Source organism: Takifugu flavidus, chromosome 3 (genome assembly GCF_003711565.1).
Source record: "Takifugu flavidus isolate HTHZ2018 chromosome 3, ASM371156v2, whole genome shotgun sequence".
Lineage (NCBI taxonomy): Eukaryota > Metazoa > Chordata > Actinopteri > Tetraodontiformes > Tetraodontidae > Takifugu > Takifugu flavidus.
In genome coordinates, this window is record NC_079522.1 from 5,563,032 (window position 1) to 5,587,026 (window position 23,995).

At 43.5% G+C, this 23,995-nt stretch overlaps 1 protein-coding gene and 8 non-coding genes across 9 annotated transcripts; 7 read left to right on the top strand and 2 right to left on the bottom strand.

Annotated features, from left to right (window-relative positions):
- Window positions 1-877: 877 nt before the first annotated feature.
- On the bottom strand, window positions 878-13,081 carry adissp (adipose secreted signaling protein). Its single transcript, XM_057027396.1, has 7 exons — window positions 12,924-13,081; window positions 12,036-12,100; window positions 10,867-10,973; window positions 6,990-7,129; window positions 4,056-4,194; window positions 3,480-3,602; window positions 878-2,213 (listed from the first exon to the last, which is right to left on the bottom strand). The coding sequence occupies exons 3-7, from the start codon at window positions 10,883-10,885 to the stop codon at window positions 2,113-2,115; spliced, it is 522 nt and encodes a 173-aa protein (XP_056883376.1). The 5' UTR covers window positions 10,886-10,973; window positions 12,036-12,100; window positions 12,924-13,081; the 3' UTR covers window positions 878-2,112.
- A 405-nt stretch (window positions 13,082-13,486) lies between these two features.
- Window positions 13,487-13,560, top strand: trnan-guu (transfer RNA asparagine (anticodon GUU)). Its single transcript has one exon. It is a non-coding gene; the product is annotated as a tRNA-Asn (tRNA).
- Window positions 13,561-16,824: 3,264 nt separating this feature from the next.
- On the top strand, window positions 16,825-16,898 carry trnan-guu (transfer RNA asparagine (anticodon GUU)). Its single transcript has one exon. It is a non-coding gene; the product is annotated as a tRNA-Asn (tRNA).
- A 575-nt stretch (window positions 16,899-17,473) lies between these two features.
- trnan-guu (transfer RNA asparagine (anticodon GUU)) lies at window positions 17,474-17,547 on the bottom strand. Its single transcript has one exon. It is a non-coding gene; the product is annotated as a tRNA-Asn (tRNA).
- A 1,242-nt stretch (window positions 17,548-18,789) lies between these two features.
- Window positions 18,790-19,005, top strand: LOC130523501 (small nucleolar RNA U3). The gene has a single exon (XR_008949907.1). It is a non-coding gene; the product is annotated as a small nucleolar RNA U3 (small nucleolar RNA).
- A 1,816-nt stretch (window positions 19,006-20,821) lies between these two features.
- On the top strand, window positions 20,822-20,895 carry trnan-guu (transfer RNA asparagine (anticodon GUU)). Its single transcript has one exon. It is a non-coding gene; the product is annotated as a tRNA-Asn (tRNA).
- A 953-nt stretch (window positions 20,896-21,848) lies between these two features.
- On the top strand, window positions 21,849-21,922 carry trnan-guu (transfer RNA asparagine (anticodon GUU)). The gene has a single exon. It is a non-coding gene; the product is annotated as a tRNA-Asn (tRNA).
- Window positions 21,923-22,867: 945 nt separating this feature from the next.
- Window positions 22,868-22,941, top strand: trnan-guu (transfer RNA asparagine (anticodon GUU)). The gene has a single exon. It is a non-coding gene; the product is annotated as a tRNA-Asn (tRNA).
- A 951-nt stretch (window positions 22,942-23,892) lies between these two features.
- trnan-guu (transfer RNA asparagine (anticodon GUU)) lies at window positions 23,893-23,966 on the top strand. Its single transcript has one exon. It is a non-coding gene; the product is annotated as a tRNA-Asn (tRNA).
- The last annotated feature ends 29 nt before the right edge of the window (window positions 23,967-23,995 follow it).

A 23,995-nucleotide genomic window follows, 5' to 3' on the forward strand; every position in this document is an offset into this window, starting at 1 on the left:
GAAATCAATGTAATTCTATACTCTTCATTGTACAGATTTATTTATTTTTAACAACATCTCTTGTCCACTAAACGCGCGTTTTGTTACGTTCTATTGAATGAAAATGGCGTCGCCACGTTTCCTCATAAAAACGCAACGTTTGGAAAAATGTTTGCGTTCTTTTAATTCGCGACTGTTGTTCAGGTTTATTGGCTGTAAACAAGTATTCTGACCTTTGTTTCCGCTCTTCTTTACTACGATTCTCAAACATATTTTGCTTTGTTTTTCTCATGACGGCAGAACTAAGAATTTAAATATCTATTGTTAAAAGTAACTCAGCCGTTGAAAATACATTATTATATATTATATAGCACGTAGCCTCTAAATTACATCAATGTTACATAAAGACTACATGTCTAAAAGTTATTAGTTGCGTTTTTATTAGCAAATACTGGAGCCTATTTAAAATAATGCACCAATAATACTCTAGAGTATTAAATTAAGAGTATCAAATGTTAAAAACATAATTTATTAACAATATTTAATTTTAAGTAGATAAAGAAATACGGTATATTTGAAACTTTAAAAGTCTTTTATGTGGCAGGAGTAAACTTTAAAGATTTTGAGTGATAAATAAAGCACTTTTTTCTATTAGAAAAGGGATTGATCATAATAGTAACCAAGGCTAAGAAGTGACAGCCACTATTTTAATTTTCTTTTTTATAAAAATTCTCATCTTAGAGAAGCTCAGTAAAATTGTAATATTGATTTAACAATAATTAAAATAAAGCCCAACATTAAAGTTCAATCTCTAAACACAATTCGTGCCTTTAAAATCCAGAAAGTTATTTTGTGGACTCCCGACGCTCCTGCAGGAGATCCAAAAGACAGACAAATCTTACACACACCATTTTATTTTCACATTGAAAACCAAAAAACAAAACACAAATCACACAGAAGGAGCAGAAAACCAGACGAGCTGCTATATCAGCCTAACGATCACAGCTTACATTTATGCTGACATAAGAAATAAATCTAATTCGTCTCCACGACGGCAACAACTCTGAAGAAAAAGAAAAAAAAGACACAATTTTTATCCTTAAGGCTGATATCATAAAGTAGTAGTGGATGTAAAATAAGACATAAGTGCAGCCAGTTCATGGCACTTATACAAGCATTGATTTGCAATTAATGTCAGTTAGCTGGCTGTGACCTGCGCTCACACGCTGCGAGTCGGCCAGCGGCGGATGGACACTGCAGCCTGTGTGTAGGTCAGGTCTGCGCGTAATGAGGAACAGGACGGATTCACCAAAGGCACTTGTGTTGCACGTGTGTAGCGAAGGCGCGATGAGTTCAAACAGTGCAAACAAACCCTCCTTTAACTGGGTTGAACTGGCTGCGGAAACAAAAATCCACACTAAACACTTCAATACAAGCTCAGATTTGCTTTGCAGTTTTATCTTAGTTAGTTTGGTCAGACACCAAAAGAATATCAGCGATTTTCTGTTGATATGCTAAAGTTTTACCTTGAAATTTTGTTTTTTTTGGCCGACATCGTCCGCACAAAGCAGATCTTTATCTGATAAGTGATAACAAAACGAGGTTGCAACAGATTTATTTGATACTTATGGAGTATTATTCTCAGAAAGCTCGTCTTGCTGCTGCAATAGAAGTTCACATTTTTGGGATTTCCAACAAACTATGCGGAGACGATAGATTCGAGAAATTTGATTTGAGAAAGACCTAGAAAAATTAGCTACAATTGAAAAAGAAGAAAAAGTCAGGAAATCTTTAGATTTTCCTTTTAAACTGCCTTGTTTGAGCAGTAGTAGTGGTCTGCAGTGCCACCATGTGGTATCACGTGGGAATTTTACAGCGTCGCGTTCAGAGTTGCAGGTTTTCGTTGAGGCTGAACAAATTCAAGGGAATGCTGCCCCCTAGTGGTCGTTTACGGGTAATACAAGTCAACAACAGAACATTGATGGTTGGTGAGGAACGATTCTGTCACGTTTTCAGTTTCCACAACAAAACAGGAACATAGCTATCGTATGTTTTGGTTTTGATTATGTTGTGTGTACTTTAAAGTAAAAAACAAACAAACAGACAAAACAACAAAAACACAGCATCGCATCCTCAGTCGAACCCCTGCCAGTCGCTTTGTTCGGAGTCGTACTCGAGCTCCACGCCGATGCAGCGAACCCCGTCCAGCAGCATCGGCGTACCGTGGTGGCGGTCTACGAAAGCAGAGAAAACGCATGACTGTCATGTGCACAACTCGCATGGCACGAAGGGGTGGGGGTTCAATCCCTGGGCGAGGCAATGGTGCTTTTCCCCTTAGCTATCTATTAAAAGGCATATTTTCTTAATCTACAATTCAATTAAATAACTCACTACAATACAATGATTTAAAAAACTCATTCGCTGCCATACTTTTTCCTTGATTTAAGAGTTTCAGAGTAGAATCTCCAATCTCAGTGAGACACTTTTGAACCTTTGTTAGAGTAACTATGCCAACTGGAGGTTTAACCATTCAAAAACCATCAAGCAGCCCATAATCCTTTGACCTGGTCCACATCCAGGCATCAATAACACACACAAACGCAGACAGATGTTCCAGCTACGCTATACAGCTGCCACCCTCATATGCAAGCAAACCAAAAAACACACCGCCTGTGCCATATTTGCTCAGGACAAAACGGGAACGCCCACAAGTGTACGGCCTCTTAACCTAATTCTCCATCTGCTGGCAACGTAAGCTTTTTTGCTGGCTAAATTATGCGTCACTGCTTTAGGAAGCTGAACAATACTAATGCTGTATTACTAACAAACATATACATGTTTTACAACAACAAAACCAAAGATTTGAAATCAAATCTCTATTTAAAGATAAACCTAAACTGTTCCCGTTAATTGTCTTTTTCCGCCACAAAAGCGCTGCTGAGACATTTGCTCACCGACAGGGGGCAGCAGCACACAGGTTAAAATCCCCCACATTTAAAACAAACGAATTAGACCCATTTGATTGGAAGAGGAGGAAAAAGTAGTTTGCACAATACAATAAAGCGAGTTGGGTTATGAGGATTTTAATGCCCAAACACTATGGTATCATTTATCTTAAATAAATAAATAAATAAATAAATAAAAGGGTCGATAGACGCTGTGAGGTGTTCATTAGTTGCCATCAGGCAGAAGAAAAAGCAAGTCGAACCATTTTTCTTCATCAGCCTTTGCTATGGGAATACTGGGCGTTTTCTATATTGGGAAAAGTGCCACTTTAATCATACAAAGATGAAAAGGGGACGTAAACATGATGAAAACTAAGGCATTTGTTCTTACAAATCTAATGTCGCATCTGTTGGTAACTTCCTCAGTAAAACGCAGGTTTTTTATGCGGAACCTCTTATGGTTTTTTACTAGCATTAAAATTGACATTACAATGGTGTAGAAAATGGCTGTTTTTTTTTCATTTCCTGTCAAAAATTCCGGGACAGTAGCCTCACCCATGACTCTGGCGTGAACTTTGACCTTAACGCAAACGTCCTCGGTCTCGCTCAGCAGCAGCACCTCCTCGCACAGAACGCCCTCCTGCTGGGCCAAGTACTCGCACGTCACCTTCAGACCACCTGGAAGAGGGTGAGAGCAATAACCCAGATCACATATTTTATTAGTTTATAGTAATTACAGCTGCCCGATGGGTGAATAATCAGAGAAATGCTACGCTAACAGATGAATGTGAGTTGTTGGGGGTAGCCCTGCTGGATTTAGCACCTATAACAATCCGGTTGGTGATTTTACAGGCCAACAGGAACACAAACATCATAAAATCAAGTGGGAAGCACCTAAAGGAGGGGAAGGACGTGGTGGAATTTGAGACTAAACAAGCCTGAATGGGCCGCTCTACACACGATAAATCACTCAGTAGCATTGTGTCAAAATCCCTTAGCTCATTGTGATGCACCTCTTTGTTATGCACCTCCACGGGAGGAGTCAGACAACCTGCCTGGCTTGTTTGAAAAAATAATTAAAAATTTAAATCATGCTAAACCGGGACTAAGGAGAGATTTGTCTCCGCTTACCCTCAGGCGCCGGCGTGATGTCGGTGATGCGGAGGTGTGGACTGGGCACCGGCGCCGGGCACACGTACTTCCCCAAAGCTGGGACCTCCGGCAGGGTGAAAACGATTTCATAGCGGTGCTGAGTCTTTAAGAAGCCAACCTATGGGGGGAAAATATAAACGTCATTGTTCTGTTTCACAAACTGGAAGAAAAATGGCTTGTTGAGTAAGGAACAGCTGCATTTAGACTAATACAGAAACGTCTTAGCAGAAAACATTGAAAACACAGGCTGAGTTTCGAAATGAAATAGTCACAAACGGCTCCGGTAATTTTTAATCCTTCTAAACTCCCTCGGTTTGAGCTTCTGTAGCCTCCCCATACATGCTAAAGCTTTAGCTCAAGGTTTATTGCACTTGTAATTGCATACGTGTTATTTCCAGTATTGAAAATCCTCTCACGTCCTGAAGTTTATAAACTGTGGGGGGGGGGGGTCTGTTATTTCCAGGGTGGATTATTGCTAAATATTAATATAACTAAATATTATCAGGCTTCTGTAATAACCCTCTAAAGACTCTCCAGCTGCCCCAGAATGCTGCTGCTGATAAGTAAACCAATAAAGAAGATCATATTTGTGCCACATTATCTGCACAGAGGATGATATAGAGTTCAAAAGAGGGGGTCCAGATATTGGAAGCGTGACTAGAGCGGGACAGGAGAGACAAAGGCTATAAAAGTGTAAACAGGGAGCAACGCGTGGCGCACGTGCGTGACTGGTGGCGTGTTGGATCAAGACCATTTCGCAACAAACAGCGCCAACTACTGGCCTGAAACGCCCGTTCAGTCAGTATCGCCGGTGCGTGTGAACGCGCATCGTCATCACGCCGTCGTCGTGTGAACGCCTCTGGCGACGGCGTTGCCGTGTAAACGGGGCCCCAACAAAAACAGCGAGGCTTTGTTGTCCTTTTCGCCTTTCGTATACGGGAGGACGCCGCCCGGAGCGCCTGAATCTGCAGCTTTGAAACCAGCTCTGGGAGTGAAACGTTTTGAAAACATCTCTGGGAGTGAAACGTTTTGAAAACATCTCTGCGTAAACAGGGAACTCCGTTCCCAGGGAAAACGGTGACGTGCCGCACGTGCGCCGCACCCTCCTTCAGGCGTGGCCGGCGGCCCTACATGGTGTCTAAAAGCGTTCGAAAACTCACACGAGATTCTTCTCATTGCAGACAGAGCGGAGCCCTGCAGGCCGTTTGGGTGCTACTACGCTGCTGCTGCTCGACACCACTGATGCTCCCGGCCAAGTCCAGATTTTGTGGCAACCCCGGTGTCTTATTTTTTTGAGAATCAGGACATATGGTTTTAATAGGCCACAAAAAACCTACATTAGAGCACAAACCAGGATCTGGGACGATATTAGGCCACATGTTAAAGGGGTTGCACCGGGCTGGAGCTTTGACAACAGCGAAATTAGCAACGTGCTAATAGCCACTGCGCCCAGACTGGATATTTAGCACCATAGATATTCCGTGTCCTCCTTCCAGTCAGGCCACACTGGCATCTTTGAGGCGGTCGTCCTTTACCACCCACTTGTTGCCCAGCAGACGACTGCCTCGCCCTGATCTGGGGACGCCAGCAAAAACCAGGCGGCGACCAGCTGATTGGGCTACAATCATGTTGTGTGAACAGGCCGCTACTCTTTCAGATAAAGATTGTCTTAATCAGAAAGAGTTAGTGGTCACGCCGCCGGTTCCCCACAAACGTACAACAGCTCAGGGCTGGATTTCAGGCGTTATCGCAGATCCGTGTGAAGGGGGATCGCATTCACGCCGTCGCCGTGTCAACACAAGCACCTCTGCAAACATAAAGGAAAAACCTTTCTGTTGTCGGGTAAACACGGCCCCTCCAGCCAGATCCGCAAACGGCAGCTCAGACCCCACATGACTCCGGCTTTGAAACAGAAGGCTGCAAACAGAATTAAGCTGAGAGCAGAGAAAGCGGGACGCCGAAGGGGAGAAACAATTCTGTTAGCATCGACCAACGCTCCCTCTGAAAAAGCTCCTATACTGCGAACTCACGCTGCAGTTTCACTGGGATGGCCCCAATAATGGTGGCAAAAGTGCCACGTTCTGGTTGTGGAAAGCATTTCCAGCTCGCAACTGTGACCGATGCGCATAATCCCAAATTAGAGCGCGGTCGCCAATCGTCCCAAAATGTGGTTCTTAGGGGTGCAAATAGCCCTGATAGACTTGTGTATCCCTTAGAACGAGAGCGTTCACTCAGGAGAATGAATATTCTTCTAAAGGGTGTTGAAAACAGGTTAAATTACCCCACTGGGGGAGGGAAAAAGGTGAATTAAGTCTTAATACCTGCATATTCTCCTAACGCAGCTTATTCTTCCCATTATAAATGAGCCGCTTCATGCTAATGCTAATCTAATACAATACATGCACACCGGGCATTAACTGCATTGAGGACTGATTAAATATAATCAATCAACACATAAAAAAAGACATTTAAATTCATCGAGGCCTGTCTGAACATGCAGAGACAATCAAATAGTCAAATAACTTCCACGACTTCTGGGATCTGCGCAGCTGCCGCGTGCATACCGCTTCAGTCCCACACACACTCCCACCTCCTCTTTTGTCTCTCTGCACTGACCCCTGATGATTTCCATAGAAACCCCCCCCCCATCCAGGATAAGGGATGGTACTGTGCTGGCAGTATCGTGCGCCCACACGTAAAGGGCTTTGAGGAGGATGTGTGCTGGCGTGGATGAACGGCCAAGTTTCGACAGCTTCTGACCGAACTGAGCAGTCACGCCCAGTGTGTCGCAACTTTCCGGCTCTGCTTTCGCCTTTTGGTTATTTTCTAAACGAACATACCGAAGTCGCCCTGACTCATCGGGTCACGGACGGCTGATTCGGCAACGCGCAGCAGCGCGAGCCCGGAGCGCACCTTGACCATGAAGTGGCCGTCCTCCTCTGGCGTCACCATGACGACAGAGTCGTGCAGCTTTTCCTCGAAGTGGACGTGCGACGCCGCTCCGGCGCTGGGGGGCTCTTCGGAGAAACGCACACCTCCTCCCTTGGCGCATCCTGACGTGGAGAGAGGAGACACTGATTGTAAATAATAATAGTTTCCGGCTGTGTGGCGTTCACTGAACCTCACGATTCCAGGTGTTAGAACATTAACAGAGGTCAGAAAAATGAACCAGGCCCTCAGTTTCCCAAACTCATTCACTACTTTGTCTTAATATTTCTATTTTCTCGCTAGTCTTGATAACATTTCTTACAGCAGATTAGCGCCTGCTGTAAAACAGGCTAAATAACGATCTGCTGTCAGATCTCAGCTAACTTGTATTACAGGCGTTTCCATGGGGATGTCACCGTCAGCACGAAGAGGTTACACAGGTATAGGCTTTCAAGTCAAACACACATTATTTCCCTTAGGTTGTTATGTTCTCGTCTGATACGAGGGGTGCTGGATATTTATTGTTTTTCCACCCGGGCGTTTACCCCCCGGCGCCCGAGAATGAAGCCCGTGCTTCAAATTCAACCCCCTCCTCTCAGAAAATAGTCTGGGACAAAAAAGAACCCTGAAAAGATGACTGAGTTTCTGCAGAAAGAGGAGTTTAATAAGAACTTTCCCCAGATGACTGCTGTTGCCATGGTTACGGACCGTTTCTTAACGCGCTAACATGAAATCCAAAGTGCCTGTATGGGAATCAGACCACATGAGAGCAGATTAAAGGGCAAAAAAGAGATGGTGATCATCCGATTTCCCGCTTTTTATCCTCTGGCGTCTTTTGCCGACATGTTTCCTTAAAATCCATTTTAGATGAGCGTTAAGGAGCCAAAAAACCCTGAAACTTTTGAGCATCGCGCCCCGTTTCGGTTCCTTTGCCAGGTGAAACTGCAGCCATCTGTGTGAATCATTAAGCTAACGGAGCAGAGTAACGCGACTCTGAGGCCAACCGGGTCTGCGTGGGGGAGCCTCAAAGTTTTAATGAATTTTGATGATAGAAAGCTCTAACGATCCGGCCTTGATTCGACTCTTGGGAACGCTCTACGGCATAAAGACCTTGATTGTACCGTGCCCGGGTCCATTAAACCTTTCTGACGGTGCAGATAAGAAAATCTATGCTGGCGACAATCTGGGCCACAATAATGAGTTCAGTGGTTACATAAGGCTCCATATGCGCACGCTCCTTGTCAAATAAGGGAAGTGGAGAAGGGAGTTGGGAGGCTTTTATTAAATTCTACTTGTTTATATAAGCAATTTTAGGCTCAACAAACCATCTACTACTTGCTTGACTTCAGGATTCTCACAGTTGGACTTTAGAAGTTCGATAAATATGATGTAATGGGGATACGCGGTGTGCACGGGGGTTTAAATCAAATGAAGCTGCCGTTTTCCTGCCGTCCTAAGAAGCTTTTAGAGGAGCCTTCCTGCTAAGGCGAGAGAAATCCACAGCTGTAATTACGGAGAGAATGAGCTTAATAATGGTGCACTTTGATACAGTGAGCATAAAGGGCAACCGGGCTTGAGTGGTATACTCGGCTGGTTAAATATATACATTTTTAAATATGCAACGACAGCCAACCTTCAATTCTTTTGCGTGCACGAGAGGAGAAAAGTCAGTGTCTCAGAAGAAAGAGGATTAGGGTTTGAAGATAATAGTTGGTGAAGGATTAGAAGCCTCTGTAGTGATCATCCATGCCGTTATTGTGTGGATCAAATAACTGTTTTCCCCATCAGTCAGTGAATGCATCCTTTTGAAAATCTCTTCCTTTCGAATGCCGTCTGGTTTTCGTGCCTTATGTTTGCCAGTTTGCAACTTTGGGAGCTTAGACTGGGATCAGCACTCCACCTTCATCGTTAAGCGAGTCGCCTACGCCTAACATCACGCAACTCAAAGCTATGTGCCCAGAGGCGGTGATTAAAGTGAGCCCCACGCTCTTCAGGGTGGTGTTTGGCAAGACAATTCCCCTCATAGAAGATCCTTTTAAACGATGCGTTTAAATTCGCCGTGCTCTCCGGTCTCCCTTGTATCGCTGTGGTTACATAAACAGCTTACTGGCGGCCATCTTGTTTGTGTTGGGGAAAAAACACATCTGGCAGTGGCGCGCGTTATTGCCTCGCATCCATCTTTAATTTTTTCGAGCTCTGGCCGATCTCCCGGAACCGTGAAAATGGGATCAAGGCAGCAGCCGCGGGGATGAGTCCGTATCGGGCTCATTATCGCGATCCCGACACCGGTGGACTTTCCACAGGGCTGGATTATCCCATCCAAATCCCAGAGAAGGACGGACGATTAATGACTCTGAAGAGGCAGATGCCTCAACCACTGCATGTGAGCACGAAAATTTAGACACACACATGCACACACACCTCTGTAAAATGGCCTTTTCAGATTTCGGCTAGCTACCTTTATCCTTAGTTTATTCCAGCGGTCTCTACCTCTATTTTTGGCAAAATACTACTCTTTTTTCCAACTATTTGAGTGTAATTCCAGCAGCGGGGTGAGTTTATTCAAGCCGAAAATAACAGTTTCAGATAATTTACTTTGTATTTGTTTATTTGCAGAGATGCACAACCTGGCTAACGATAATTGAATGTTCAACAAATGTGCAGTGGAGGAGGCTTTAGAGGCTGCGTAGTGGGGAAAAATCAATTTTTAATATCTCCCTTCACCAAACGCCCTCATATGCACCTTGTTTTTATGTCTTCTGCACAGTAACATTCCAGGCAGAGCTAATGATGTAACGAGAGCTTGCAATTCCTACAAATGAGCATTTGCTAGGTTAGCCAGATGTTTTTGCATCTCTTTTTCTAGCCACAGCTTCGGAAGAATCTTTACCTTTGGACCTTCATTGCTTACGAACCAGCATAATGAAACATTGAAAAAGGAATTGAAGGTGAAGTCTTTCATTCTTTTTCTCTCCTGGAGCTGACAACCAACTAAATTCTTGTTGGGGTGAGAAATGATGGGCTGTTAAACTCCCCATTTTTCGAGAGCTCAGTGGAACCCCCGTCCATCCGCATTAACACAACCGAGGGAGCGGCAGCAAAATGTCACGGCTCCTCCGAGATCTTCGCCTTTTTGTAAAAACCGCATCAAAGAAAACCGTCGCGCAAAGTCAACCGTCCAACAAGGTTGCCAAATTGCCATTACAAAGGCGGCCAACCCTCTTCTGACATTTCGGTTCACCCTGGACACGTGAAAAATGCCGTCAACAGGAAGTTCTTCTGCACTGCCCTTCCTTTAATGACTTTAGCATAGCTATCACAAGCCCGGAGAGAGGCCTTTAAAGTCAACAAGGACCCAAACACAACAACTAAACGTCCCAGGCCCTTAAAAACATACTAAGGAGAAATTATTACACCGTTTTCAGTTATTTCGGGTTCCCTGGATTCAGTAAAGTTGCTGGTGTCATTCGCCTCCGAGGCAACCCAATAACGGGAACGAATCGATTCAAATCTATTTACCTTCCTGGGAGTCCATGAGGGTGGAAAAGGTTAATAGCGTGCTGTCACAGAAAAATGGCACATGGAGGCAGAAGTAGCCCATCCCGTCCTCTTGTTGCGCTGAGCTCTGCGGGATTGCGTAACACCGAGACTATGGATGTTCAGGATCGGGGTCAGCGGAGTTCCTCCTTCGCTTCCCCTTTAAATTCATTTACGCAACTCACTTTTTTCCCTCAATCAATGTATTTGCTCAAGACCTTGAAACGGTTGGAGAAGCACTTGCGTTTGCAAACATCAGCTAACCCATAACAGCAGGTACGTCATCCCCACAGAATTGCGAGAGCAACTATTAAAAAAAACTCACTTTTCTTCGCTGCAGCCATGTCACAGGGAATCAGTTTGTGGGCAGACGCGGTTGGAAGACACGCCGTCACAGTCTGATCATCTCAGCAGCTCTGCCTCAAGACAACCCTGCAAAACCAGCCAGCAGAACCGTTAAAGAGCGCCGGGCGGCGACGGGAAAGAGACAAAAAACAATTTCGCGATTACTGGATTGACTCAGGAGGAGGGATGGAGGAAAAAAGAGAAGAATTTGATGGGAAAATAATAGCTGATCAGCCCCCCCCCTCAAAAAAAAAGCAGTTGCAGGTTAGTCTGTATTTGAGCCAAGAGCACAGATGTGGTGCAAGTAAAGCCGGGACAATCGGAGACTCCCGACAGAGAAGTCAGATAAAGGAAAAACAACAAACCACTCTAAGAGGATTACCTAGAGCTCTGGTTTGTGGGCACAGACGGGGGAAAAGGTTCATGGCATCTCCAGGATGCTCCACATATAATGTAGAGAAAGGAAATTACACTGCAAACTGGAACATTTCTCCTCGAGGAATTACTTAACTGCATAACTGTAAACACAAGGCGAGTGAACCCAATTGTTCGCGAGTTGGTTTGATGGAGTCACCATTAGCACAGTGACCCCAATAACCACTGGTAATTTACACCTCCTTTGTTGTTCCAATGGGGGTGGGAACAGAGGTGGGAACCAAAAAAATAATCGATGGTAGCAGTTCAATGTGCCGGTGACAGTTTCTGTGTTTGGGCGGGTTTCTACGGTGCTGCTCACACAGCAGGAAAAACCCGATTTGCTGCTCAAATCTGTGTGAACGGGGTCTACGAGCAGATATGAAGCTTTCGCCACACATCAGCTGGTTTGTTAACAGGTATTTAAGCAAATGCGTCATCAAGACAGGGTTAAGGTGGGCCTTTTTAAAGCTTACCAGAGCTCAAGCCTTGAGGCCTGATGGCGCTAATGCCCCCTGATGCTCAGGAAATGGGAGAAAATGAAATTTTTATCTGAATGATGACCGAGGCTGCGGCGGTTTACTGGCTCGGAAAGTGTGAAATGCTCACAGATATAAAGTTAAGCACCATATGACTTTTAAGGAGTTCGCAGGGCAAATGGTGGCCTCCTATTGAATAAAAACAGACAGAAAGGTTTGACTGAAAGTCTCCTCTGTGCATCATTTCTTCACTTACTCTTTTATTCACGTGTATGAAGGATGAACCAGGTCCTCCTCGGCCCAGTGGCACAGCAGACAAATCTAAAAACGCAGATGGCAGATAGCAGTAATGGGCATCGCGCCTCTCCTGTTCTGAATTTATGCTCCTATTTTGAGAGAGCGATTCAATCACTACTGTTTGAAATGCGGTCACACGCGGGAGTGGTAATAAATAAATACATTACTGGTAAATATTATTATATTTTCAAGCCTGCCAGGCCATTTGGCTGCAAAACCGCTATCGTATCTGGACGCCAGCTCCTACACATGTGGATAATTTCTTATTTTTTAGATTTGAGGTAAATTATGAGGTCATTTTGCTGGTTGCATTTGCTCCACATGGTAAATGGAGAATGCAAACATTGGTGCCTTCCCTAAGGGCAACTCACATAATCTACAACATATGTGTTACAAGAGCTCTCCTTGGGTGCTCATCATGACTACTAAAACTAATAATCACTGAATGAATTAATAAAATGAAATTAATATCTTGCCTTATGCATTTAAAACTGCCCAAATGCAAACCTTTTTCCATTTCATTTTTTCTAAATGACCAAACAACATTATCTTTGGAATTTTGAATATGGTGAGAAACATTAACGGGAGTAGCGAACTGAATAAATAGTGATAAGAAATGCATATTATATCTGATGTAGTCAATAGAATTTAAAGTGATCTAAACCACCATCACTGACGGATGAGACGTTCAGGATTAACCAAAAAAAAAGAAATCAGAAAAAACATCAATGCGTTAGCTAATCGCCGTTCTAACAGATGTCTGAGGGTCTTGCTAACGGCTAAAAAAATCCATTAAAAGTTGTTGGGCTAAAGCAAACAATGTAATTTTCATTTCTTTGCCGCTTACCTTCAGCTTCGGTTTGAAAGGAAACTCGTACTGGGGGACAGCAGACAGGCGCGGACTTCTATCTCAATGTTGAAGTATAGTTCGGTACCTGCTTCTTCCACCGCTAACAGACACAAAAACGCCTCTTTTCTCCACACTCTTCAGGACGGTTTCCGCAATCAGTCACGTGGTTTACTCGCGGCGCCTCGTGCATCGTTTATAACGCATTTATTAATATATTGCAAACAACAAAGAATCACTATATGTCATGACAACTATACAATGTGATATTCAATTGCCAACACATTTATATTTGAAACCGTTTAATAGTGTCTTTCGCTCTCTATGTTGTGGCATGCTGTGTGGCGCGCTGTACTTTAATCATACAATTTTGCCACCTAGCGACTGAATGTAAGTAGAACATAAGTGCCATTTATAATACCCTCGCTTCCTGCTCGTAGGAATTTAAGCATTAAGAACAGGAAAAACAAGTTATATGACAAATGTAAGCGCTACAATTTGATGCATTACGTTCAGTTGTAGGTTGTTTTAAGAAGCCTTGAGGGGACACGGCACCGCCACCAGTCTCTGTGGCGCAATCGGTTAGCGCGTTCGGCTGTTAACCGAAAGGTTGGTGGTTCGAGCCCACCCAGGGACGATGCTTTTTCTTTTTGTAGAAGGCATTTTTCATTTATTAAAAGAATCACTGTATCTAATCTTAGAGTTGAAGACTTTTGGGTTTCAGGATTCTGCAGTCTCTTCCTGTGTAGTTCACACCCACTTTATAGGAGTCTCTGTGGCCCCTTTTTTCTGCTCACAACAGTCGGTTTTCTGCGCCAATCACATACGTCTGGTTCTAATGTCATATTGGACAGAGATGTATAGATCCAATGGCACATTGGACCTATGAATCCAATTTCAGATTGGTTTCCAGCCATTGGCACTCTTTCGCTCACCACAGTCGGTTTTCTGCACCAATCCTGTTCCAATGTCACATTGGATTCATACGACCCTGTATAATGTGACATTGGTTTTCCAGATTGAACACAAATGCCCCCCAAAAGAAAATCAAATTCTGCAGACTACAAGCTGCAAGTAATGAAGCTAAAAACAGTAATTGAGCAGCAGAGAGAAAGTCTGGAGTAAATAAGACACTTGATAGGGAAAAGCCGAGGCTAATCGTGGGCTGAAAGCTAGATGGCCAGAGCAATTATGTTACATTAACTCTGGACACCTTTTCTGTTAACGTTTATTTTTCACATTTTTCGTGTAAAAACCCCATTGTGTTAGCATATGTTACATGTATTCAGCCTGTTCTCTATTCTTTAATTAATGTTATAGGCATGAGAAATCCCTGTCTGTCTGTCTGTCTGTCTGTCTGTCTGTCTCTCTGTCTGTCTCTCTGTCTGTCTGTCTGTCTGTCTGTCTGTCTGTCTGTCTGTCTGTCGTATATACATATAGGCAGTTGTAGTATGTACAATTTAGGTTGTTTTCAGGTTGTTTTTAGGTTGCCAGGCAGGAGCAAGAGACCCTCCTTGTCTTGTAGGTCATCCCCGTCCTTTTCGGAATCTAGTACAGTATATACTGTACTATACAGCAGTTGTGTTATGTAACAATGTAGGTTGGTCTCGGATGAAAAAGCCTTGAGGGGGCACAGCAGCGCCACCTGTCTCTGGGGCTGTATAAGCCCAGCCAATCATATGCGCCATTCAATCTTTCAACAGCCAATAATATGCGCTTTTCAATATTTCAACAGCCAATCATCTGCGCGATTCAATCTTTCAACAGCCAATCATCTGCGCGATTCAATCTTTCAACAGCCAATCATCTGCGCGATTCAATCTTTCAACAGCCAATCATATGCGCGATTCAATCTTTCAACAGCCAATCATCTGCGCGATTCAATCTTTCAACAGCCAATCATCTGCGCGATTCAATCTTTCAACAGCCAATCATATGCGCGATTCAATCTTTCAACAGCCAATCATATGCGCGATTCAATCTTTCGACGTCCCGCCTTAACTTAAACTGCGGTCTCAATCTTTGGAAAAGTCAATCGATCCTAGAGTTGATTTATTATTTAAAAGTCTGCCCGCTGTTTATTCCGGACATCTCCGTGGAATTTGACAAGGTACGTGCGCAAATTGCGGTCTGTTATTTGTTACGTTGTTTTTTTCATTTCACATAAAATATCACCGTAAATGCTTAATGCAATATGTCCAAGTCATGTCAGGCATTTGTAACGCTAATGTAACTTGATCATCGGGAGTTTTGCAATAAAGTTTGTGCAGTTGCTGCCGGAGCTTTAGCTGGTTGTATTTTTTTTTCTGCCGATGAAATTGCTTGTTTTCTTTGGCAGTTGTACGCTGGACTGCGTCGTTTCTGATTACTTGTTATAACATTATGTTATGTTATGACAGACAAAAGAAATGGCATGACCTTTACACTCAGGTGAAACGACCAACCTAAAACGACTTACATTAATCATTTCAGATAGCAGACTACATTTTTCCCTCAGGTATAGACAGAAAGGATATAATCTATCTAGATTTATAACTATTAGCAGGATAAAAATCCCTCTGAAGAACTTAACACGGTTAACTGTTACATTCAGCAGGGTGTTTACACATTTATTAGTCAGCTATTATGTTATGTGAAACAAGAGTAAGATTTTTTTGTTGTTACAGATAGAAAAGTGCCCTCTGCAGCTGAGTTATGTTATGTTATAACATGACAGAAAATGTCTACCAAAAAAACCTCCAGCCGTGCCTCCTCCACCTCCAGCAGTGCCTCCACCACCTCCAGCTGTGCCTCCTCTTCAGTCATCTACAGTTTTGCTTCAGCCCCAGCTTCCTTCTTCCATGTCCTCTTCACAACAGGATGTAAGTGATAAATAAATAAATTCTCAGTCGATCTATAGATCACCTTCCACCTTCCCCAACTATTCTATCCTGCCTGCTCCCCAGTGAATCCTGTCTGCTGTCTATTCCTGATAATAAAGCTGTGTTCCGTCGAACTCCGGTGTCGCATTTGGGTTCTCGTCGGGTCCCTGACATCTGTCTGTCTGCAAGAATTTAAGTAGTGACAAGGAAATTGTGATGCCACAGAACCTAAATATCAGTTTTTATTTTCCAGGCTGGAGACAACCGCAGCATTCCTGGAATGGACCGAGTAGATGAACTGGCTGAATACTTGGTGGAGCTACGAGAGCAGATGGGATTGACCCTGAACAATCAACAAGTTAGCACCATTCTGGGTTTGTGGCAGAGTCTTGACAAATTTGACAAAGACAGGATTGTGTATGCTGCAAGACATCAGGACCGGTGGCTAACTGGACGGTTCAGGTCACCTAAAAAGAAGGCTGTGCTCACTCCTGGGGTAGAAAGCACAAAACGGTGTGTTCTTGGCTCAAGTGGTTCACCAGCTCAGTGGCCAAACCGCTGTCGCCTGATTGAGACCATCTTCGTGAGGCTGTGCAACATTCACACGAGCCCCAAAGAAAGAGAACACAGCGTATCTCGATGGTCTCTAATTTTACAGGACTACAAAAAGATCCGGCAGCTGGTTCTGTGCAATGGGACACTAATGCAACAGACAACCCTTCAACGTGTAGTGAACCAGACCACCCTCATGCAGTGGTATAACTAACGGCTGAAGGGTCAGGAGGTGTCTGTTCTTTTGCAAGGTGTGCAACGGCCAGCTGACCCATTGCCCTTTGCAAAAACAAAACCCATCTCTCTGCCACAGTATTTTGTTCACAATTGTACATACATATTCTCTTTGTTATAAATTAAAAGTTTTACAAACCATTCCTACAAAAATAATTCTATCATTTATCAGCTTTCGCGCAGCAGTTGTGTTATGTAGCGATGTAGGTTGGTCTCGGACGAAAAAGCCTTGAGGGGGCACAGCAGCGCCATCTGTCTCTGTGGCGCAATCGGTTAGCGCGTTCGGCTGTTAACCGAAAGGTTGGTGGTTCGAGCCCACCCAGGGACGATTGCTTTTTCTTTTTGTAGAAGGCATTTTTCATCAGTCTCCTGGTATTTGCAGAATGAAAACCCATTTCCACTATACATTCTGCTCCAACAGTACTATAATAATAATAATAATAATTTCTCCACTATGCAAAGTGTCAAACATCATTAAAAACTGTTTGAAGTCAGATTTAAAAGATACAGGGCTAATTTCAGCAGAGTTTGCCTTCTGAATTATTCTGGCGGTTTGAGCCCACCCAGGGATGAATTTTGGGGTCTCTAAATCCACTTTATGTGATTTAAACCAGAGAAATGTATGCCTATTTCTTGAGCGTGATTTGAAAATCAAAGCTACCCTCGGCCTTTAGGATTCAGGGTTTGGCACTGTCCGTCCAGGTCTAGGCCAATCCTACTTTTAAGCAGCCTTCTGACTCTCTGTGGCGCAATCTGCTAGCACAGTTCAAATCCGCACAGGGAAGGTTTTTGCCTCCTTAATTATACTGTTGCTGCTGAATGTATAGTGGAAATGGGTTTTCATTATGGAAATACCAGAAAACTTTGATGAAAAATCCCTTCTACAAAAAGAAAAAAAAACATCGTCCCTGGGTGGGCTCGAACCACCAACCTTTCGGTTAACAGCCGAACGCGCTAACCGATTGCGCCACAGAGACTGGCGGCTCCGTAGGGCCCCTCAAGTCATTTTCCTCTGAGAACAACCCACATTATCACATAATTGCTTATAAGTTTATACTGTACTAGACTCCGAAAAGTATGGGAATGACCTGAAAGACATGGAGGGTCTCTTGCTCCTGCTTGGCTGTGATTTGTGCTCTCAATGCTGTGTGGCAGCACTGTTCAGGGATTTCACCGCAAGTAAAGTCATTTTTAGTTATACTTTCAACCTTCTTTCGAACCGGTATCTGTATGGTGAACACGTCCATTTGTCTTTTATGGGAATTTTATTTGTCTTTATTATGTACGTTCAATGTCTTCGTTACTTAATGGCGATATAAATATTGTGTCTTCAACATCAACTCATCTTTATCGATCCCCTTGGCTTGTCTCTTACTTATTTTGCATCCCATTTACCGTGTGTTTAAGGAAATTCTACCGTATTAACTGTTTTGTGTGCTTTTAAAATATGGTTTAATGGCAGAACATCACAATACAAATGGGACATTCGCCCTCTTCTGCCGAGGGATTATACTTGAAAATTCCTACTGAATGTTATTGCTCAAAATTGTTTCACGACGGTAACAATGAATGGTGAAATACTTTGGCTTGAATATAGTAATATAATGTATATATTATTTATAGGACAATTTTAAAATATCGTGTGAGTAATACTATAATGACGAAATTCTGATTATTCCAAACAGTTGCAGTTCTAGCTATTAACCGGAAGATGGCAATGGATGACCACTGACAACACTACTGATAATGCAAGAACACGTTTGATTTCTGTTAAATAACGTGCTACTGTGAATGATTTAATTATTATTTACACACAGAAATACATAAACGCAGCTTTAAACGTGATCCCACCCGCGTGAGTGTTATCGTTTAAAGCCGACTGTTTCGTGCCAAACACGAAAAATAAGGGGGAATTCGCAAGATGCATTGTGGGTATTCCGTAGAAAGCTACCTTTTCTGTTATTTCATCATTCGTAATGAGCTTTAAATGAAAAAAAATCAACATGTTTAGCCAGAGTATTTTTATGTTTTACTGCATTTGTCTTTCAAAATACATATGTACATATTTTCAGGTTTTCGTCGACTTGATGGTGTCAAAAAGTCAAATTTTCGCCATTGGAATACCCATTGATCCTCCTGCGTAGTCTTGTTAATTATGTACCATGACAGAGAAAGGTATCGTGGACATACTTGCCATTAGACCGAACGAAAGGGCAACCAAGACTATACTTTCAGGGATCATTTCTATAGTTTGTAACTTGAGGAATGAGTTTCTAAAGTGTTGGTCTCGCTAACCACGATGAAGAGCTGCTGATACTCTTTCCTGAGCGCGAAGCGAGCGGAGAATCCTGATTCTTTCATGTGTTCTCCGCTTTTGATGACCGTTCAGCGTCTCCTTCCGGGGACTTTGAGGGGAGGAGTATGATCAGAGTGGTTATTATCATTGTCAAAAAGAACTTATCTAACTCTCATGTTACATTTAAGATAAATACGGTTGATTATGTTGCCTGCCAAAAGGGCCAAAATAAAGGTAAACCAATAGATACGTTAATTTCTTTTTTGAAAAGTTAGAAAAGTGATATTAAATGTAATTTGTAATTTCAAAACTATATATATATATATACTATATATATTAAGCTAAACCCTGGACTATTTAGCTAAGTCCTTCTGTCATCCCCCCAGGTCAAATTGATGCAATTCTTCTTCCTCTTTTCCTTCTCTCCTCATCCTCCCCATCTCCCTTCTTTCTTCCTTCTTCAGGAACCCTTTCTTTTAACTTTAACATTCAATGTTCAACATTTTCACTGTTCTCCACGTGATGGACAGAATGCCACTGTTTGAAATGGCCTGGCTCATGTCTGGATCTTGAGAGTGACAAGTGCTTTGCCCAGTTCGATGTCAGTACAATTTGTTGGCATTCCATTGCTGGTTGATTTCAGTCCACAGGACATTGGCATTATAAGCAGACACTAAAGGCCAAGAGGCAGTCTTGCACTGGCAGCTGTATGTTGCTGTTACTTGGTCCTTTAGTGGCATTATAATCCAGGATCATTTGTGGCTTCTTGTCTTCTCTAGTGCACAGAGATGTCTGGGTCAAATTGACCCGCAACATCATCAATGTATTTAAACATTGCATAGACATTCCAAGACGCACCAACATGTCCAGATTTTGCACTCATGTTCATGACCCTAAATGAGGAAATGTCACCAAATTTCATGAAGAAAAAAAAGAAAAGCCAGCACTTTGGACAACACAAAATCTGAAACGGGTCATAACATAATCTGAGGGTTAATGTGATTCTCTATATGCTTACACTTAAAGATCTTTCCTTTTTCTTAAGTACATACATTTGTGTTTAATTAACCTGTTCGGGTTGACAGTACAACTGATATAGTAACTTTGCTTGGTCGTAAAGAGTCAGGCTTACAGAGGTTTTTCCTCATTACATGTAACGGGCGTGTTTTTCTCCACCTGCCAGTTCTTGCGTTTCTGCAATTCTTCATCCACTTAAAGGTGGATGGAGGAATTTATATTGCTGACCAACACGCATATCTACGGTGGCCGAGAGGTGCAAAACGGCCACCGTACATATCAACCCCTTGAGATTTTCAGTGCCTTTTACTGCCTTGACCTACAACGGTCCACTAGGGCTATATTTTCAAGCTCGGTCCCCAGCGAGTTCAGAACTGAAGAAGCCACCAAATTTCATGAAGAAAAAAAAGGATAGCCAGCACTTTGGACAACACAAAATCTGAAACGGGTCAAACTGACCCTTAACATAATATGTGATTCTCTATATGGTTACACTTAAAGAGCCATGTACAGGTACTGGCCAGAGAAGACCACTGGTTTGAGAGGGGTGTCAAGGAAACCATCCATGTCAAATTGGAAAAACCTTACTTAAACACAGGTGGTGGGCTAAGCACTCTACACCTCACCCATCACCCACATACATGCAGTCCTCCACTCCTTCCAAAAACAAACCCAACGTTCACACCATTTCAGGAGACCTGATGACTCACCACCTTGTGAGCTGGCAGACAAAGGGGAGACACCTCAACTGAAACTAGGTGAACGACCCTGCCAACGACTCCCGGGTGACCACCCAGATCATTAGCACATATAAGTTCTGTTCCAATTTGACACTGGATTCATACGTCTTGTTCCAGTTTCACATAGGATTCATACTATATGCTGGGTAACGTGTGCATGCCTGTGGGAGGATGGGTGACTAGTGATAGCCACACAAGGTCTCTGTGGCGCAATCGGTTAGCGCGTTCGGCTGTTAACCGAAAGGTTGGTGGTTCGAGCCCACCCAGGGACGGCCATTTTAATCTAGAAGGCATTTTGCATCAGAATCTTCCAGGAAATTCAGAATGAAAACCCACTTCACTATACATTCAGCATTAAGAAGTTGAAAACCGTCCCTTGGCGGGTCTGAACCAACAACCTTTCGGTCAATGTGCACACGAGCCCATTGCACCCCAGAGACGAATGAAGCAGCTAAAAGTGGACGTGGCCTACACCTAAAGAGACAATAGAAAACCCTGAATCTGAGAAGTCGTGCGTAGCTTTTATTTTCAAATCATGCTCGAAAAACATACATGCATTTCTCTGGTTTGAATCACAGAAAAGCGGATTTGGAGATGCCAAAAAACGTCCACTGGTGGGCTTGAACCCCCAGAATAATTTAGAAGGCAAACTGTGTTGAAATTAGCCCTCTTCTTCAAAACTGACTTCAAACAGTTTTTAATGATGTTTGACACTTAGCATAGTTGAGAGTAATAAACTAATACAATCCCTGCAACATCTTACATTTAAAGGAGAGCGGGCACTCCTTTGAGGACAGCCATGTACAGGTACTGGCCAGAGAAGACCACTGGTTTGAGAGGGGTGTCAAGGAAACCATCCATGTCAAATTGGAAAAACCTTACTTAAACACAGGTGGTGGGCTAAGGCACTTCCTATTACCCACATACAATGCAGTCCTCCACTCCTTCCAAAAACAAACCAACGTTCACACCATTTCAGGAGACCTGATGACTCACCACCTTGTGAGCCGGCAGACAAAGGGGAGACACCTCAACTGAAACTAGGTGAACGACCCTGCCAACGACTCCCGGGTGACCACCCAGATCATTAGCACATATAAGTTCTGTTCCAATTTGACACTGGATTCATACGTCTTGTTCCAATTTCACATAGGATTCATACTATATGCTGGGTAATGTGCGCATGCCTGCGTGGAGGATGGGTGACTAGTAGCAGCTGCGTAAGGTCTCTGTGGCGCAATCGGTTAGCGCGTTCGGCTGTTAACCGAAAGGTTGGTGGTTCGAGCCCACCCAGGGACGGCCATTTTAATCTAGAAGGCATTTTGCATCAGAATCTTCCAGGAAATTCAGAATGAAAACCCACTTCACTATACATTAAGCATTAAGAAGTTGAAAACCGTCCCTTGGCGGGTCTGAACCAACAACCTTTCGGTCAATGTGCGCACGAGCCCATTGCACCCCAGAGACGAATGAAGCAGCTAAAAGTGGACTGGCCCTACACCTAAAGAGACAATAGAAAACCCTGAAGTCGTGCGTAGCTTTTATTTTCAAATCATGCTCGAAAAACATACATGCATTTCTCTGGTTTGAATCACAGAAAAGCGGATTTGGAGATGCCAAAAAACATCCACCGGTGGGCTTGAACCCCCAGAATAATTTAGAAGGCAAACTGTGTTGAAATTAGCCCTCTTCTTTAAAACTGACTTCAAACAGTTTTTAATGATGTTTGACACTTAGCATAGTTAAGAGTAATAAACTAATACAATCCCCGCGACATCTTACATTTAAAGGAGAGCGGGCACTCCTTTGAGGACAGCCATGTACAGGTACTGGCCAGAGAAGACCACTGGTTTGAGAGGGGTGTCAAGGAAACCATCCATGCCAAATTGGAAAAACCTTACTTAAACACAGGTGGTGGGCTAAGGCATTTCCTATCACCCACATACAATGCAGTCCTCCACTCCTTCCAAAAACAAACCCAACGTTCACACCATTCAGGAGACCTGATGACTCACCACCTTGTGAGCCAGCAGACAAAGGGGAGACACCTCAACTGAAACTAGGTGAACGACCCTGCCAACGACTCCTGGGTGACCACCCAGATCATTAGCACATATAAGTTCTGTTCCAATTTGACACTGGATTCATACGTCTTGTTACAATTTCACATAGGATTCATACTATATGCTGGGTAATGTGTGCATGCCTGCGTGGAGGATGGGTGACTAGTAGCAGCTGCACAAGGTCTCTGTGGCGCAATCGGTTAGCGCGTTCGGCTGTTAACCGAAAGGTTGGTGGTTCGAGCCCACCCAGGGACGGCCATTTTAATCTAGAAGGCATTTTGCATCAGAATCTTCCAGGAAATTCAGAATGAAAACCCACTTCACTATACATTCAGCATTAAGAAGTTGAAAACCGTCCCTTGGCGGGTCTGAACCAACAACCTTTCGGTCAATGTGCGCACGAGCCCATTGCACCCCAGAGACGAATGAAGCAGCTAAAAGTGGACGTGGCCTACACCTAAAGAGACAATAGAAAACCCTGAATCCAAGAAGTCGTGCGTAGCTTTTATTTTCAAATCATGCTCGAAAAACATACATGCATTTCTCTGGTTTGAATCACAGAAAAGCGGATTTGGAGATGCCAAAAAAATCCACTGGTGGGCTTGAACCCCCAGAATAATTTAGAAGGCAAACTGTGTTGAAATTAGCCCTCTTCTTTAAAACTGACTTCAAACAATTTTTAATGATGTTTGACACTTAGCATAGTTAAGAGTAATAAACTAATACAATCCCCGCAACATCTTACATTTAAAGCAGAGCGGGCACTCCTTTGAGGACAGCCATGTACAGGTACTGGCCAGAGAACCACTGGTTTGAGAGGGGTGTCAAGGAAACCATCCATGTCAAATTGGAAAAACCTTACTTAAACACAGGTGGTGGGCTAAGGCATTTCCTATCACCCACATACAATGCAGTCCTCCACTCCTTCCAAAAACAAACCCAACGTTCACACCATTTCAGGAGACCTGATGACTCACCACCTTGTGAGCCAGCAGACAAAGGGGAGACACCTCAACTGAAACTAGGTGAACGACCCTGCCAACGACTCCCGGGTGACCACCCAGATCATTAGCACATATAAGTTCTGTTCCAATTTGACACTGGATTCATACGTCTTGTTACAATTTCACATAGGATTCATACTATATGCTGGGTAATGTGTGCATGCCTGCGTGGAGGATGGGTGACTAGTAGCAGCTGCACAAGGTCTCTGTGGCGCAATCGGTTAGCGCGTTCGGCTGTTAACCGAAAGGTTGGTGGTTCGAGCCCACCCAGGGACGGCCATTTTAATCTAGAAGGCATTTTGCAT

What these genes read in the sequence shown, in the direction of transcription:
- adissp (XM_057027396.1), bottom strand. An exon ending in ACGGCCACTTCATGGTCAAG is followed by an intron (nt 4,195 to 6,989) that starts GTGCGCTCCGGG and finishes TTCCCCCCATAG; the next exon opens with GTTGGCTTCTTAAAGACTCA. An exon ending in AGTTCACGCCAGAGTCATGG is followed by an intron (nt 2,214 to 3,479) that starts GTGAGGCTACTG and finishes CTGCTTTCGTAG; the next exon opens with ACCGCCACCACGGTACGCCG.